Source organism: Callorhinchus milii, unplaced genomic scaffold (assembly GCF_018977255.1).
Source record: "Callorhinchus milii isolate IMCB2004 unplaced genomic scaffold, IMCB_Cmil_1.0 Scaffold22, whole genome shotgun sequence".
Taxonomy (NCBI): Eukaryota; Metazoa; Chordata; class Chondrichthyes; order Chimaeriformes; family Callorhinchidae; genus Callorhinchus; species Callorhinchus milii.
This window is the reverse complement of record NW_024704763.1, coordinates 4682929-4700130: the sequence shown is the minus strand read 5'-3', so window position 1 is coordinate 4700130 and position 17202 is coordinate 4682929. Positions and strand designations below refer to the sequence as shown.

The following is a 17202-nucleotide window of genomic DNA, read 5'->3' as shown; positions in this document are numbered from 1 at the left end:
AGTGCTTTCAATCCTTTGTCACATCTTCCTCAGCTGTACTGTCCGGTGCATTGCCCACCAGGTGAAATAATAAATAATAATAATTCTTGCACTTGATATAGCGCCTCAGCACACCTTCGAGGCATCTCAAAGAGCTTCACAGAATATACTATAAAGTGAATTGACTGTATATTTAGTGGGTGAAACGTGGCAGCCAATTGCGCACAACCGTGTCCCACAAACAGACGTGGATTGAGGACTTTTATTATTATTATTATTATTTTAGTGACCAAAATATTTTATTATTTCAGGTTCTCTGAGATCCACTGCGGCTCTTGTTGGTCTGCATAGTCCAGTGGGATCAGGCAGTGGGAGGGAGCAACAGACCCTGCTGTTCCTCCTAACAAATTCCTGCTAATGATACAGATTTACAAGCCAGAGGATAATTGCCTTTTTAGAAAAGCTTTAATCATCACAGTGATGTGAGCAAGCTGCTGCAGCCTGAGATCTGGGCTCCTCCCTCCATCAAAGGGCCTTTGTAATCTTCCATCATACTCACCTGTCTCCACCAAACACTTCAAACTCATACGAAGTGGCTTCCCTCTTGGGCAGATGTCCTGGGAGCAATCCGGGTGCTAAGTTGACTCTGTGGCCTTTCGCAGGCTGGACAGTATAGAGCTCAGTTGGTTGGTTGGACCGGCCTGGGCAAACGGCTTTACCACCTGAGCCATCAGAAGAGCCCAGACTACAGCACATCATCATCAATCATACCTATTGTTAGACAGAAATATCTACCACATGTTTTGGCTATCTACTTTGCAGATTAGAAACTAACTCACATTTTTAAATTGAGACAGCGCACAGGGTGAGACTGAAAGAGAAACGTGAAGAGAGAGGATAGAGAGCAGTGTGAGCAGTGTGAATTCAAGGAAGAGAGCGGGGAAGAGAAAGAGAAAAGGAAAGAGAGAGACAGAGAGAGACAAGGCCCAATCTCAGATCACACTAGATTCTTAACAGGGATGGGAGCAAGTGAGGAGACGCAAAGATCAAAGAGGGGGTTAAAGATTTCTTTGTGACTGACACTGACTGCCTAATGCCTGGTCTGCTCTGCTGCTAGTGATACTTATCATTTCCTTTCAGATTGCTGCATCAATTATATTTGAATCCATCGGTAGATCCTACAAAAGCACAGCCTGGGTTACTGCCATGGTGATGTAAGAACGCATTGGGTTGATTGGAATTTGATTTTAATGTAACTTTTTTCCTTTGACTGATATTTTCCCTCCTTTCTTGATTTTGCATCATTTTCATTCCTTTTTTTATTTCTAAAGGAAAACAGTGAAAACCTGTGGCATTAGCAGGGGAAGAGGGGAAGATTTAATCAGAGAAAAAAAGTTTCCACATGTTTCCTTCCCTTTACTTTCATTTTATAGCTTGGTTTGGGGGGATGTTGGGGAGAATGGAACAGGTATTCAGAATCAATGAATATTGAACCAGAGGGAGGCCGTTCGAGCATGCTCTGCCACTTCAGTACCTCACAGCAGTAATTATCTTGCATTGAATACACTAGTGTCTTTACTACACTGGTTAGTATCTATGCAATACCAGTGCCTGTAGTAATCCGGGTCTATATTGCAGCAGCACTTGTAGTACAGGTGTCAGCTTGGCTGCACTATTCCTTTAGAGATCCCATGTCATATTCAAAAATAGAAGGAAGGTTCTCCCAGGGTTCTGGCCAACAATTCCCCAGATACAATTCACCATTCACTTCTTGGATGTTTGTGGGGAACTTCTTTGTGCAAATTGGTGTTCGGCTACGAATATGCAGTCACTGTATTCTAGACTAAATCCTATGAAACGCTTTGAGACATTTCAACAATGTGATAAGGCACTGTATAAAATACAAGGACTATTATTACTACAACTGTACTATATCAGTAACCTGCACTACTGTGGGTCTATTAAGGGCCAGTAATGCAGAGGTAGCTGTGTGTATCTGTGCAGTCCGTAAACCCAACAAGGCTTTCTGAAGGAGTTTCATCAGATGCCCTTAACCAAAAATCTATTTCAGATTGTGAGTTCTGCATGTTTTAGTGTTGAATTGAATGTTTGGGAAACAGCATAAACGGACAGTAAATGTTGTGTCAGGCAGTGCCTTTCCACCTGTACACTTCTTAAAGCAATAAACCCTGGTGATCCTTGACATGAAGCAGAGAGCTGTGGGGTTAGTTAACATTAAACACTGTAAATACACTGTGTCAAATGTCAGTTAAGGGTCAGCTGATCCCTCCTTAGCACATTGACTTTAATTCCCACTTAGATCAGATGGTTAGAAATCTGTTCACTGATTAGCAGCTAAAGATCAGTGCTCGGCAATGCACCAGCAGATAGGGACAGGAATAGTAACCCTCTAAGGGATGTGTTTCTCACACTGAGGCATGGTATGCCAGTATCATTGTCTATGAGCTGTGGGTTTAGTCCCACATCCAGATTTGAGTCCCGAGGCTACACTGACACTCCAGTGCAGTACTGAAGGAGGACTGCATTGTTGGACAATACATTAAAATGAGGCTGACAATAAAGATCCAACGACGCGATTGGAGACAAGAATGTTGTCTCTCCCACTGTTCCGGCTGACAATCCCCCAGATTAGTTTATGATAAACCTCAATGCAGTTTGTGGGACTTTGTTGTGCATAAACTGGCTATCATGTTTGCCTACAAATATGGTTACTACCTGTGAAGTGCTTTGAAATGTTTTGACATTATCAGCACTATATCAAGATTATCATCATTATATTTGGTATTACATACAGCAAAGGGTATTCTGATAGAGCTAACTTTCTATAGTTGAACGTCAACAAGACCGAGGCCCTCCTGATTAGCTACCGTCAGCACCTCCACAGCTCAGGCGCTGACAGCATCACCATCCAAGGATGCACACTCCATCTCCCTGAGCCAGTCCGGAATCTTGGTGTGTTGTTTGACCCTCAACTATCCTTTCTACCCCACATCTGTGCCATGACCCGCTTTGCCTTCCACCACCTCCGCAACATCGCCCGGCTCCGCCACTGTCTCACACCGCAGGCCCCTGAGACACTCATATATACATTCATAACATCCAGGCTCGACCAAGCAAACTGCCTGCTTGTCGGCCTCTCCAACTCCTCTCTTCATAGGCTGCAGATCCAGAACTCTGCAGCCCGTGTCCTCTCCTGCCCCAGGCTCCGTGACCCTATCACCCCCATCCTCATCCAATTCCACTGCCTTCCAATCACACAGAGGATATAGTTCAAGATCCTGGTCCTCGCCATCAAAGCCCTCCACGGCCTTGCTCCCCTTTATCTCTGCGACCTCCTAACCCCCTATCAACCTGCCCACTCCATCCGCTCAATGGGCTCCAGCCTGCTTCATGTCATCCACCTCACGGCAGGCGTTCAACCACTCTGCCCCCACCATCTGGAACTCCATCCCGCAGTGCCTTCACCTCGCTCCTCCCTTTGCCTCCTTCAAGATCTATCTTAGGATCCTCCTCTTTGTGCCTTCGATCACCCTCCTTCCCTTCACCCTTCGAATCCGCCCCCCAGCTCAGGTCCGAAACACTGACTGTCCAGAGCCACAGGACGTCCTCCCGAAGTGAAAGGTGCCATACAAATTTAATTTCATTGTTGGTGTTGCACATTACCTGCAACAATCATACACTGTACCGCATTGCATGAAACACTTTGCATCCCAACATATACATCAGTGCACATAAACATACTGTATATGTGGAGAGAGCAGATAGGGACTTTCCTCTACTTCCTCTTATCTTTTACTCATTTAAGTTTCTTTCATTCTTTCTTTACTTTCCGCCTCTAAGTAACAAAATTTCATTAGAAACGTGGAATAACACAAAGCACATCCTTTCCAAAACCAATCACAGAGGCACCCCACCTATTCTATCCCCTGGGAGTTAGTCCTGTACAGAAACTGTACTTCCTGATTGGGTGTCAGGCTAGTTCAGGTGGTTGGTTCACTAATGCCTCTGAGTTAAAAAGATGTGCTAGGGGAGCACTGCATTGTCAGGGGTAATTGAAACATTAAACCAAGCTCCTGTATGTACGTTTAGGTAAACATTAAAGATCCCGTGACACAATTCGAAAAGAGAAGGCAATTTCATCTGCTGTCCTCATTCTCCAGATAAACTCGTCATTCACTTCATGGCTGTTGCGGGACTTTGGTGTACGCAAATTCAATGCCACATTTTCATACATATATATGCGTTACACTTTACAGTAAAAATACTGGAACGATATTGGTGACCTGATAAGGCACTTTATCAAATGCAAGATGATTACTTTTTGATCCCCAAAGGTAACCAAACAAAAACTCCAGAATATTAATCCATCCCCAAACCTCCATTATTGACCCTTGCCTCCCTCCCTACACAGATAACATCTGCTAATTTCAATAGCATAGAAATCATTGTGGAGTCATATGCAGTTTGCACAAATCGTGATATCCTCAATATTGCTCTTAACCAGATACCTATCCAGTTCTTTGTTTGAAGGTGTTAACAGAGCAGCAATTAATGCTCTAAACAGTCTGCTCTAAACACGCACTATTCAGAGAGAGAAACAAAGTTTGTTATAATTATTCAGTTAACATCAAAGTTTGTTCTTTTAAACCTCTCTTCTAGCTCTATGTTCCAGTCTGAGTCAAACATATACGAAAACATAGCACCACATTGAGACCAAGAAAGAACTTGTATTTTCATAACACTTTATCACTTCAAAATATCTCAAAACTTGTCACAGAATATTACGGTCAAATGTTTTTCTAGGCAAACGCACAGCCAAGTCCCACAAACAGCAATGAGGAGAATGACTACTCAATCTGAAGGGCCAGTTAGTGTGATGGACTCTGATGTCGCCTGGCCCAGCACAGAGCTATTTCCAAGCTTTTCACAAAGGATTGAGCTGTTGCTAAGTAGCTGTTTGCTAGTGTCTGCTTTTCTGTGACACAGAGGCCTGATCTGAACTTAAGTCCGTAATAAGCTAAATCCATCACGAACAAGAGAGAAAAAAAGTCACTGACTTCAACAAACTAATTACTCTGTACCAGGGCAGGTGTCTGTACTCACCATATGGTATCGGGTTAGTCCTCAGGGAGGGCACAGTCTGAGAGAGCCACTTTTAATCCTTGTGCTAATTGTTTTTATCTTTTTTCTCTCTCACTCAGTTTGATGATTTTCTGCAGATCAGTGGATTAGTAGCTTATAGATATTGTATGATTAGGTCTGCTGGTGATCCCATTGCCCCAGAAAGACATCCATATCTGATGACGTTAGGGTAACCGCAAAGATTGGCATGGCAATATATGTCCACAAACATTTTATTTATTGATGCTTATGCGATGTCCTCTTTAAAGAAAATTTCATTTCAATTTCCCCTCTTCTGCTGAAGGCGTTACTCATGATGGGGGACAGTTTCACAGGCTTCCTCTCGTACCTCCTCAACAGGGTGTGAGCCCAGACAGTCATTGACGTCAGGTTATTTGACTTTATATCCTAACCTGAAGTCTAGACATATATACAACTTCCAATGGAGAGGACACAGGATAGTGGACAGGAGTGCTGCAACATGGTTCGGAGACAAACTGGAGAACATCAGATTAATATCTTACAGCAATATAGAGAAAGGGCTATATTCTAAGCAATGAACATAGCCCTAGTAACCCCAAGTCAAGGTTTTTTTTTTGGTCAGCCGGGTGTCTCACACATCTCAGTGGTTAGAGCATTCACCTCGCAAGCGAGAGACCTGGGTTCAATTCCTGGCAGGGCAAAATGTTGGGCAGTTTCCTTACTCCACACGCCTCTGTTTATCTTGCAGTAAATAAGAACCCAGTTATTAGTTGATTGGCAGATTGCTTTTCCAGGGGTAATAAGTCCTTTAAAAAAAATTGGTCACTCAATCCATGACTGTTTGTGGGACACTGCTGGGTGCAATTGGCTGCCGCATTTCGCCCACAAAATATACAGTCAATTAACTTTACAGTATATTTTGTGAAGTGCTTTGAGACATCTTGAAGATGTGATAAGACGTTATATCAAATGCAAGTATTATTATTATTATTATTATGTCAAGGTTCTGAGGGAGAGCAGCAGAAATGAGATAAAAGCAGGCACAAGGAATTAACAATACACAGATGGGCACACACCACAGCCTTAAATAACTTTGTGGTATTCACAAACTAACAAACCCAGCATGAGGTTCAATACTACTATTCAAAACAGATGAAAGGAAAGATGATTTTAAATTTGAGTGAGACATTGGGAGAATTGTAAAATTTTAAGTTTTCTCCAGCTCTCTCTGAGTGGGTGCCACCCACATGCCTTGCAGGGGCAAGGATATGAGTCAGGTATGGAGAGGGTAAGTGCAGGGGAGGGGGCTAAAGTGTGTATCCAGGACTGTAAGAGTGTGAGAGCCAAGAGAGCAAGCAGGGGGATGGATTTCAGAGAGTCAGTGAGCGAGAGGGTAGAAAGTGCTGCGTTGTCCTGTTAAGTCCATATACAAAACAGAATGAGAAAGAAACTGGCAAATAAGACGTTTTTTAAAAAAATCATCAGTCACTCTGTTAAAGAGTATCCAAACCAGTCAAAGTTATAATCCGAGACAGCATTAGGCACAGGTTGGCAAGAGCCAAGACTTAAAGCCTAGACTGCGTAGGGCACTGTTGGGAGTTTAACCAGCTAACAACACGTAGCTTGTCATTGAGAACACTCGCTAGCAAACTTCCCACTGCTTATCCAGATAGGAACACCCTACATGTTAGGGTTTGAGCTTATAGCATTAAGAGAAGCTAAGTTGGAAAAGTCCCTTCCTCCAATAACAGGTCTGTGCCTCCAAGTCCTGCCAATAAGCCAACTTAGCTTGTCTGTCATCAGGAGTGCCTTTGACTACTGCAGGCCCATCTAGTTCAGGAACCAGGCTACTCCGCAACAGAGTTAAACATTATGTTGCCACACAACAAGATTTCATTTACAGAGCGCCTTTCACGTCGGGAGGTCGTCCCAAGGCGCTGGACAGTTGGGTCAGGACCCGAGCAGGGGGGAAATGGTCAGGGTGAGGGAAGGGAGGGAGCGACGTGGGGGTAGAGAGTCGAGAGGGGAGCTGAAGGCACAGTCAAAGAGAAAGGTCTTGAGACTGGCCTTGAAGGAGGAAAGGGAGGAAGCGAGGTGAAGGCATTGGGGGATGGAGTTCCAGAGCCTAGGGGCTGAGAGGCTGAAGGCTCGGCCACTGATGGTAGGGCGGTTGGGGCGGGGATGTGGAGCAAACCGGAGCCAGAGGAACGGAGGGTACGGGCAGGTAGGTAGGGGGATAGTAGGTCGGAGAGGTAGGAGGGAGCAAGGCCGTGAATGGCCTTGTAAGTGAGGATCTTGAATTCGATCCTCTGGGGGATGGGAAGCCAGTGGAGATGAGCGAGGGTGGGAGTGATGTGGTCGCGAAACCTGGTGAGGGACAGTACACGAGCTGCAGAGTTCTGAATGACCTGCAGCTTGTGGAGGGAGGTGCCGGGAAGGCCGGCGAGGAGAGAGTTCCCATAGTCCAGCCTTGAGTTGATAAAGGCGTGGACCGGAGTTTCAGCAGCGTGAGGGGTGAGGTAGTGCCGTAGTCTGGTGATGTTTCGGAGGTGATGGAAGGCGGTGCCAGTTGTGGCGCGGATATGAGGAAGAAAGGACAGCTCAGGGTTGAACAGAACACCGAGGTACCTGACTGGCTTTGAGAGGTGGAGAGTGCAGCCTTGGATGCTGATGCTGTCAACGCCTGAGGTGCGGAGGCGCTGACGTGAGCCAATCAGGAGGGCCTCAGTTTTGTGCACGTTGAGCTGAAGAAAGTTGTCTCTCGTCCAGGACTCGGTGTCAGACAGGCAGGCTGTCAGGACATCGGTGGTCGTGGAGTGCAGAGCCAGATCAGCTTCACAGAAACCCCGCTTACTTCCCTCTCAGCAAGGATAATCGCAAATAAGACAAGACAGAGACACGGAGCAAAGCATTAGGAGTAGAGGAGAAAGATGAAGAAGAGGGAAAGATACCAGGAGACACGGAGGAGGAGCAAAACTGGGAAAAGAGACTGGAGAAATTTGACAGTGAATTTGAGTGAGACAGAGGCAAAAACGGATAAAAAACCAAAGAAGAGTAGAAGCTCGTGCGAAGCATCAAATCCCAAATATTAGCTTATGTCCTGGTTGAGATATCAATGAACCTGTTGTGGATTTCCAGTATTTTCTGTTTTTAATTTGGGGACTGTGAAAAGAGTTGGGAGTCGGAATTCAACACAAAACACAGCAAGGCAGTGAGTGACAAGAGAGATTGCTTCGGTTGAGCAGCTAGTTGCTCAGTAGGTTTCCCAGGAATGAGGACTGCCCAGAAATAATGAGCAGAGAATGACCCTCTGGTTTGGCTTCATAATTTATAGAGTGTGTAGACTGCAGAATTTAGTGAAAGGTAAATAAGGCTATTAAAAATTCAATGAAAAGGTGTCATCGAAACGCTTCTCTTCCGCAACAAGGTAGAAGTCAGCAGAGACATGGGCAGAGATCGAGGTACCTGCACATCAGCACCAAATACATTCAGCATAAAGTCGCAGAGACAACATAAGCCACTGAAAGGCAGGACACAAATCGCTGGCTTCGGAAATTAACACTTCTACTGCAGCCCATGATATAAACACAGCCAGTTTTTTAAGGCTGGGGCTGAGTGTACAGTTTACGGTGCTCAGGGAATTCAGCACCTTTTTTTTTAATTCTTCATGGCCTGATTGATGGATTGATCCACCTTTGCATCGGCAGTAAAGATTAAGAGACTTGGCGAATAGGCATCTGCGTGCAACAGCCTGCAGGGCAAGCTAATCTGTGTAGGGTTTAGGAGCCCCGGTGGCTGGGAGAGGAGCTCATTCCCAGCCCGACTCTGCAGGACAGCAGCACCAGCAGAGGGATCACACAGTGTGCTCCTGGGGCAACTCTGAGCACCGCTTTCCTGAGAAGAGGTGGACTTTTATCTTTTGAATCTTCGCAGCATTCTCACATCGACTCCATCCCCACCACTACCACCGAGGGCTTGTGTTTCTCGCTGCCCCTCTGACTGGTTTGGGAGGAATTTCCTGTTTTCCCAGCTCAGCCCACTTCACTCCTCCTCTAGAAACTGCGATGTCAAGTTCCCCCGTGGAGTCAGAGGGCAGCCCAGAGCTGGAGGACAACCAAGCAGGTATGTGGAGTCAGACCCAGGCAGGCAGGTGTGTGTGTGAGAGAGAGAGAGAGAGAGAGAGCCAGGCGAGCAGACAGGTATCTGAAAGACCACAGGAAGCCAATGCCAGAGGGAAAGAGTCAATTGGTGCCCAAACTGAGCTAGACACACTCCAAAATAAGGAAATTAGTTAAGATTCCTGGAGGGCAGGTTTCAATTTTTTAATCCAATAGCTTTAATGGATAAAGACACTACCTAGAGTGGTGCAAAGCCAGAAGTTTGTAGGGGCTATGTTGGTCCATTCTGTGAGTTGATAGTTGGGGCAATACAATTCACCACATGGGCTTTAGGATGGATAAATTAGCCTGGGTCCCTGATCCTTAGCTAGTTATTGCAGCTGGAAGGTACCTGGGTGAAGTAAAGTGAGATGGAGGTCTTTATCTGATGAGTAGCAAATTTGGGTTAAGGATTTTTTTTAAATTGATATAAAACTTGGGAGTCATTCTCTTCAATTACATTGAAAAATAGCGATGCTCTTTTGACAATTTGAGAACAATTCTTTTCATTCACCTCACTAAAATCTCAATTTAAAATGCCAACGTTAAGGTCAATTCTGATTTGAAAATGTATTTGAATTAGCAATACAGTTGGCATGGCTACAGGTGCTATCAGGCTCGTGTCTCTTGGTGATGTTGTATTAGATTTGATCAGCTCCTGTCGTGTGAACCCATCAGTGCTTTCAGCCACGACGCACCAAAGCTTTGGAACTCTCTCCCCCAACCCCTCCGCTTTGCTCCCTCCTCCCCGCTTTGAGATCACAACTGCAGACCTTCCCCTTCGACTGTGGTTATGGTCATCTACTCCCTCCCCCCGTCTCTACCACTGATAAGTGCTCTGAGATGCTGCCCCACATGTAGGGCGCTATATAAATGCAAGTTGCTGTTTGTTGTGGTTGCTTAACGAAGGTCTGACTGAGCAGTGATCCCGATTAAAAACTCTTCCAGGAAGAGCTCCTTTTGTGAGAATTACTTTCATTTCTGAAGTAATGTAACAACAGTTCAGGGTCTATCTCTTCATTGAAGTCAGGTCCAGGGCTCAGCCCCAGACAGCGCTGTACAAGAATCAATCCGGAGTTAATTTCTTTTATTTTTTCTTCAGTGAAGAGCCCCAGCCCAGGGAAGTCGCTGAGCCCTGTGCTGATGTGCAAGGTGTGTGGAGACACCAGCAGTGGGAAACACTATGGAATATACGCCTGCAATGGCTGCAGTGGATTCTTCAAGCGCAGCGTGCGGCGAAAGCTCATCTACAGGTAGGAAGTAGTTCTTGAATCAATGCAGAGCTTAAGTCATGTACATTGCCTCACGTACGGACCCAACAGTCGCTCTCAATCCTCATCAACCACACAGCTAGATTCTTCAGACAGAGTGTATAATCATCCCGTGTCGGGCTGTGACTCGTCTCATTGGATGAATCGCGTGAATTTTGAAAATGTAACGAAGATCGGGTCCGATTGCAAAGGCTTTCCGTGTGCAGCCTTGTCTCTGTGCTGGTGCTCCACACATCCTGTGAATGTATCCACTTTGCTTGGGTAGAAATTACAAGTAACTGAGGGAAGTGTAGCACCAGGACTACAACATCCTGGTGTGAAAGGGAGAGGACGAGGTGTATGTAGACTAGATGTTATTGTACATACAATATAACAACAGACAGGAAGAGATTAGATCTGCACAACCATTCCGTTTAATAAAAGGGATTGAGTCTCTTGTCCTTGTGTTGGGGCTGTACTAAAGATTAAAGTCTCTATTAATAATACTGTTCATTGTCGAGTGTAAAATGTGAGAGAAAATAAATGAGAGAAGAAAATGAAAAAAGAATAAAAAAAATACTTTGAGGTCAGACTGCAGAGGAGAGCAGGTAATGAGATAGAGTGTCAGACAGAGACTGACTCCTGATTACACACAGTACTCATCTGTAACTTCTCTGCTACAGAATTCACACCTGCAACTCCCACATCGATAGCAACTCTTAAGAAAGAAATTGTTCCAAAAANCGTTTATTCTAAATAAAAATGCATCAAACAATCAACAGAGAGAGAATTTGAAAGTTTAAACACATTCTCCTAAAACTAACAATTTGTTTTCAGGAATACGATGAATGTTAAGCCTCATTTCTCACGGCAATGCATTCTTCACCAAATAGATATCTAATTCCTTCTCAAATTTGCACACACAATCTGCCTCCACAGTCTCCCTACTACATATTGACCATTCTATGTGTAAAGTAATTGAAGCTGAACTGCCTGTTAACCTTCACTTCTAAATGTGTCCTTGGATGCGTTTAGAAGATGTGAAAAGCGCTACATCAAATGGAAGGATTTTTATTATTATTAAGTTAGTGTTCAAAACGAAGAAGATAGGAAGAAATACACGAGCAATTCAGGTTAATGAGATCATACTGATTTTTACACACACCATTTCAGTAATAATACCCTTGAATCGTTTTAACTTCAAGATATATTCAATGAAATAAATATAATCATGTGAAATCTTTAATCTTATACCTTCAATAAATAAAAGGTTAAATCTATTTACTCCAAAAGTATTAAATTCATTATCCAAATGTTAAAGAAAGAACATGTATTATCATAGTGCTTCATGTCCAAACAGCGACTCAACGATGTGATAAGGCGCTGTATCAAATGCAAGGATTAATATTATCTCCAAAAGCTTCACAGATATTGACTGTCAAGTGTTAGCGACTGCTTTTGTGGGCAAGTGCAGCAGTCATTTGAACCAGAAATGTCCTATAAATAACTATGAAGTGAATGACCAAATTGTTCATGAATTGTTGGCAAGGACGAAAGAAACTCCCTTCTTTTGAAACATGCCACAAGGTCTTTAACGTACACAGGCAGACGGGAACTTGGTTTAACAACTCATATGAAGGATGGCACCTCAAAAATACAGTGCTGCCCAAGACTGTCCTTCGATACTGCGAGTTCAATACCCTATAATGTTCCGTTGTATTTATATTTACCCAACTCAGTATGAGCTCAGTGCTTTCGCACGCAGTTTACTTTCCCTTAACTGTAGCCGCACTTAGCACAGGGAGCTTCAGTGAAGCAATGTCTTTACACAACCAAGATGAAGCAAGGGAATTAGATGGAGGAGACAGGCAGAAACAGACTTTCAAGCTCCGTTCAAAGCCTCAAAAAAGTATATTCATGTTCAGTAGAGTTTTGCAGCCAGAACCTTGTAAACCATCTCGGTGCAGGGAGCTGAATTTGTAATGAACTTCCTGACTGGCTCTACGTGTTGGCTGTTCTCAGATGTCAAGCTGGTACAGGGATGTGTCCAGTGGATAAAGCCCATCGCAATCAGTGCCAGGCGTGCAGATTGAAGAAGTGCCTGCAGGCTGGCATGAACAAAGATGGTGAGTGTCTGAGTAAGTGTCAGGACCTCTGAGTGTGTTGGTGTCAACTCTAGAGTGTACTATTGTGTGAATGCAGTAAGTGTGTTAGTGCGCGAGAGTCTCTCTCAATGTGGGAACATGTCTCTCTCAAAGTGTTGGTGTGAGAGTCTGTCTGAGTATTTGTTTGGAAGCGTGTCTCTCTGTGTGTCACTGAGAGCTAGTACAGGAGTCAGTCTCTCCGAGTGTCAGTATCAGCCACTATCACAGCATATTTGGAATTATGTTTCTTAGCTCTTTAGCTCTTAGTACGTGTAATCCTCTCATCTCTTATCTCTGCCTCTGGGTGTCTGTGTTTTTACTCTGTGCTTCACATGTCTCTTCTCTGTTACTACTTTCAGTTGATCGGTTTGTTCGCCTGTGTTTTTCCACTTTGTTTAACTATTTCTGTTTATCTGTGTGTGCCTCGTTTACTCCATTTCTCTCACTATTTCTGTCACTGTCTTTCTCGGTCTCTCTCTGTTTCTCTGCCTAGTTGATTTTGCTCACTCACGCTCTCGGCACTGTTTCAATCCATAGCGGTTCAGAACGAACGACAGCCCCGCAGCACGGCTCAGGTCCGGCTGGATGCCCAAGAGCTCGACCCTGAAAAGGAGCACTTTGCCACAACAAGGGAGCCCACCCCCTCCTCCATCAGCAACCAGCGGCCTGTCTCCTCCTCAGTCAGCACCCAGCGAACCATCAGCCCACAGAATCACCGCTTCATGGCCAGCCTGATGACTGCAGAGACCTGCGCCAAACTGGAGCCAGAAGATGGTCAGTAAACACTTGCCTGACCTCTGCATACCCACAGACAACACTGAATCATTAGTATACATCCGAGAGTCGAGGCTGCTCCTCCCAACACCTGGGGAGTGTAGAGACGTTTAAGTGTGGTCCAGTTGCTTGTTCAGATAAAACTATTAAAGTTCCTATGACACTTTTGAATAAGGGTAGGGAGTCTCTCTCTTGGCTAAGAATCCTCCAGATAAATTGGTTGTTCACTTCATGGATGTTTGTGGCACTTGCTGACTTAAAGGGCTGCCCTGTTCTCATTTTAAAAGAAAACTATCACTGCACTAAGACGTTTGAATGTGATAAGACTGGATAAAAACAGGAGTGCAAGGAGGTTTGTAATCATTTAAAGATTTGGCAATATTTAAAAGGCTCCTCCATTGCCTCAGGAACTGAGTCTTGTGGGTCATATAAGTTCGATCCCTGGTCTGTGCTGAGCTAGTTGATCAGGAATGCAATTGTACTCAGCCCCTAATAGGATAGGAAAAAAAATCAACCAGATTTCCTAATCCTGATGATCCTTCCTCTCTGCCTAATTGTGGACATCGGGTGAGAACAGTATTGGGCTTGGCTGTGATGTCTTTCTGCCTCAGGATCATTTAAGAATAAGAGTTACTTGGGCAATGTGTCTGTAGAACTGCACAAAACATGAGGCAGAGCCTTCAGGTACAGGGAGAGGTTGGGCAGAATAACAGAACATTATTATTATCGGGTGTGTTGATGGGAGAGTGACTTTTTGCTGTCTCACTGTTTCCAGTGGATGAGAACATTGATGTGACGAGCAACGAGCCAGAGAGACCCTCCTCAGAGTATCAGATGTCCTTGTACCCACCCAGCAGTCCTGAGAACGTGTATGAGACATCAGCTCGGCTCCTCTTCATGGCAGTCAAATGGGCCAAAAATCTGCCAGTATTTTCCAATCTACCATTCCGGGACCAGGTCAGTCTACAGAACATTAGACATGGGTGAAGCAGGGTGAGGGGAAGGTCACACTGTGAGGTATTACACTGAAGGTAACTTACTGGAGGGTTTTACACAGGCAGAGAGGTTACATACTAATAAAAGGCATTATATTGACGAGTATATTCATTGACATCCTTATTTTACTGCCTATGATTCGTGAATAATGTTTAGTTTTGCCCCGGTGGATGTACGAGAGGTACTCCAAACCAGTTCAGCTTCATCTGATCCTTTGATGGTAGTGTTACTTACCGAATGTCTATCATGGGCTAAAAGAGAGACGTTCAGAAAATCTCAGGCCATGAATATTACTGTGTAGAAATGCTTATACACAAAGTTAAATTAGTGCACATGTACTAAGGATGAGAGCTGGAAACTCTAGGTCGGTGTGAGAGTTGCAACTATTCACAAGATCATAATTTGTTCTTATATAAGTCCTGGAGACTGGTCTCAACCACTTTTCTGGAAACCCATTCCAGCTGTTATCCTCTGAGAGCCTCTACATAAAGGAATGCTTCCTGATATCTTATCCTTACCTTCTCATCACACTCCTGTGTATTGTCAGTCTCTGAGGTTTTGTTGGTCACTAAATTCCTGATCTGCTGCAGGTGATATTACTGGAGGAAGCCTGGAGTGAGCTTTTTCTGCTCTGTGCTATCCAATGGTCCTTGCCTCTAGAGAGCTGCCCTCTTCTCTCTGTGCCTGAGCTCTCTCACAGTCCCCAAGGCAAGACCAGCTCCACCATAGCAGACATCCGGATCCTGCAGGAGATTATGAGCCGGTTTAAGAGTCTTGGTGTGGACCCCACGGAATTTGCTTGTCTGAAAGCTGTTGTACTCTTCAAACCAGGTGAGTAGCCAATTGTTTCCATATACCTGCAATAGTTTACTGGGATTAGGAAAAAACATTTCTTTCCATCAATGGACAAGTGAAAATCCCTCCCAGAAAGCAATCCCACAATCTCCCAACACCTGGCCCAATGAAGAGAGAGAGACAGGAGCCTCCATGCGATTTGTCTGGGTTTGCTCTATTCTGAGAGGTGATGAGGCTAATGGAATGATCTCGTATAAAGTGCTAAGTATTTTTAATTTTAACTTTAATGTGATCCTAAGTGTGTGTTTTATCACTTCAATTGAAAAACCCAAGACTGTAAGCCAAGACTCCTGGGCAGTTCATTACCAAGTTTGAAAAGAGGAGAGAAAATCAGCTTCTTGTCCAAATCAGCTGCCCATCCAGCAATGTGAAGTGCTTTGAGATGTCCTCAAGACATGAAAGGCACTAAATAAATGTACATTGTTATGTAATATGTATTCAGGTAAATAAAGATATAGTCATTAGGTAATGCCAAGCTTTGATATAAACCCTGTGGATTGTAAGGAAGGTGAGGAGTTTTGAGGTCCAAACCAAGAATTAGAGGAGGAACCAGTATGATGATTTTTGATTTCCACACAGTGAAGATACAGAGAGGAGGAGTGTGTAAGACTAATGATTTTCTTCAGTATTGGTACAGATTGTGCTGTGCTCTGCTCTTCAGAAACACGAGGCTTGAAGGATCCGGAGCAGGTGGAGAATCTGCAAGATCAGTCGCAGGTGATGCTGGGACAGCACAGCAGAACACACTACCCGACCCAGCCCGTCAGGTAAGGACAGAGCGTGTACACACTACTTGACCTACAGAGCACCATATGCACTACCCCAACCAACCCGTCAGGTCCAGCAACAATTCAGCCCAAAGCAACATTATCCATGTGAACACGAGATCTCACAAAACGTTTAGAGATTCAACTTGTATCTCAGGTCAAATTTCAAACAGATCAATCAACATCACACAGGTTTGCTGCTTTAAAACCCCCCACAGACACAAAGTTCATTCAGATCCAAAAGCTGTTACGAGTCTCTCCACTGAGATCAGGTCAGATAATCTCAGCCCATCTGGTGGCCTCATTGACTGTCCAGTATGTTGGAACCTCAACTTTAGTTAATGCTTTACGTTTCCAGTTTTCTTCTCCTACATGTGTTTGTCTCAATTTATTCTATCTGTCTTTCCCCCGCAGGTTCGGGAAGCTGCTGCTCCTCCTGCCCTCCCTGCAGTTTGTGTCCTCAGGACGCATCGAGCTTCTCTTCTTTCACAGAACCATTGGCAACACTCCTATGGAGAAGCTCCTCTGCGACATGTTCAAGAGCTGAACTTCTTATAATAGCGTCTCTCTCCTGCCCATCTTGCATACCCCTTGCATCTTCTGTCCTGCTGTCTTTACCCCTAAACATCCTGTGTCACCTTATCTCCGTCTCAACCACACTTTGCACCAGCTCTCCAGCAGTATCCCAACATTCTGATTCACTGTCCCCAAGTGCTTCCAACCAACCTACCCTCTAAATCCTGAGCACTTTTAAATCTATTGTATATTGATTATATTTCTATATAATAAAAATAAAATCTGGTTCCCTAAACAGTCTGTTGTTCATTTGCTTCATGCGTGGTTTGAACAGGGTTCAGTGAGTGAGTGAGTTACAAAGAAGAATTAGCTGTTTTTGGTGACTTTCCTACCTGTTGCCCAGATGCTGCAAAAGGTATACTGAGACTTAATGAGCAAAGCTCAAAAACCAATAGTCACTTGGCCCTTTCTCTTCCCAAACCTCTCTACCTTTCTTGGAGAAATATCCACAAGATCACAAGAGAGGTTTGGGTGAAGAAGTTCCTTCGGCCCATTTGATCTCATTCTTGTAGAACAATCACCCGACCATCCTATCACGTTGAGATCTAAAAGTTTAAGCATCCATCACAATCCCCAGCAA

At 44.4% G+C, this 17202-nt stretch overlaps 1 protein-coding gene across 1 annotated transcript; it reads left to right on the top strand.

Moving 5' to 3' along the window:
* Positions 1 to 9167: 9167 nt before the first annotated feature.
* Positions 9168 to 16844, top strand: nr2e3 (nuclear receptor subfamily 2, group E, member 3). Its single transcript, XM_007909971.1, has 8 exons — positions 9168 to 9225; positions 10363 to 10513; positions 12533 to 12636; positions 13192 to 13428; positions 14204 to 14385; positions 15015 to 15255; positions 15941 to 16046; positions 16461 to 16844. The coding sequence occupies exons 1-8, from the start codon at positions 9168 to 9170 to the stop codon at positions 16591 to 16593; spliced, it is 1212 nt and encodes a 403-aa protein (XP_007908162.1). The 3' UTR covers positions 16594 to 16844.
* Positions 16845 to 17202: the final 358 nt, after the last annotated feature.

Bases quoted from the DNA above. Each gene is read 5' to 3' on its own strand.
- nr2e3 (XM_007909971.1), top strand. From the start codon at position 9,168: ATGTCAAGTTCCCCCGTGGAGTCAGAGGGCAGCCCAGAGCTGGAGGAC. The intron at 10,514-12,532 runs GTAGGAAGTAGT...GGCTGTTCTCAG, and splicing joins CGGCGAAAGCTCATCTACAG to ATGTCAAGCTGGTACAGGGA. The intron at 15,256-15,940 runs GTGAGTAGCCAA...TCTGCTCTTCAG, and splicing joins TGTTGTACTCTTCAAACCAG to AAACACGAGGCTTGAAGGAT.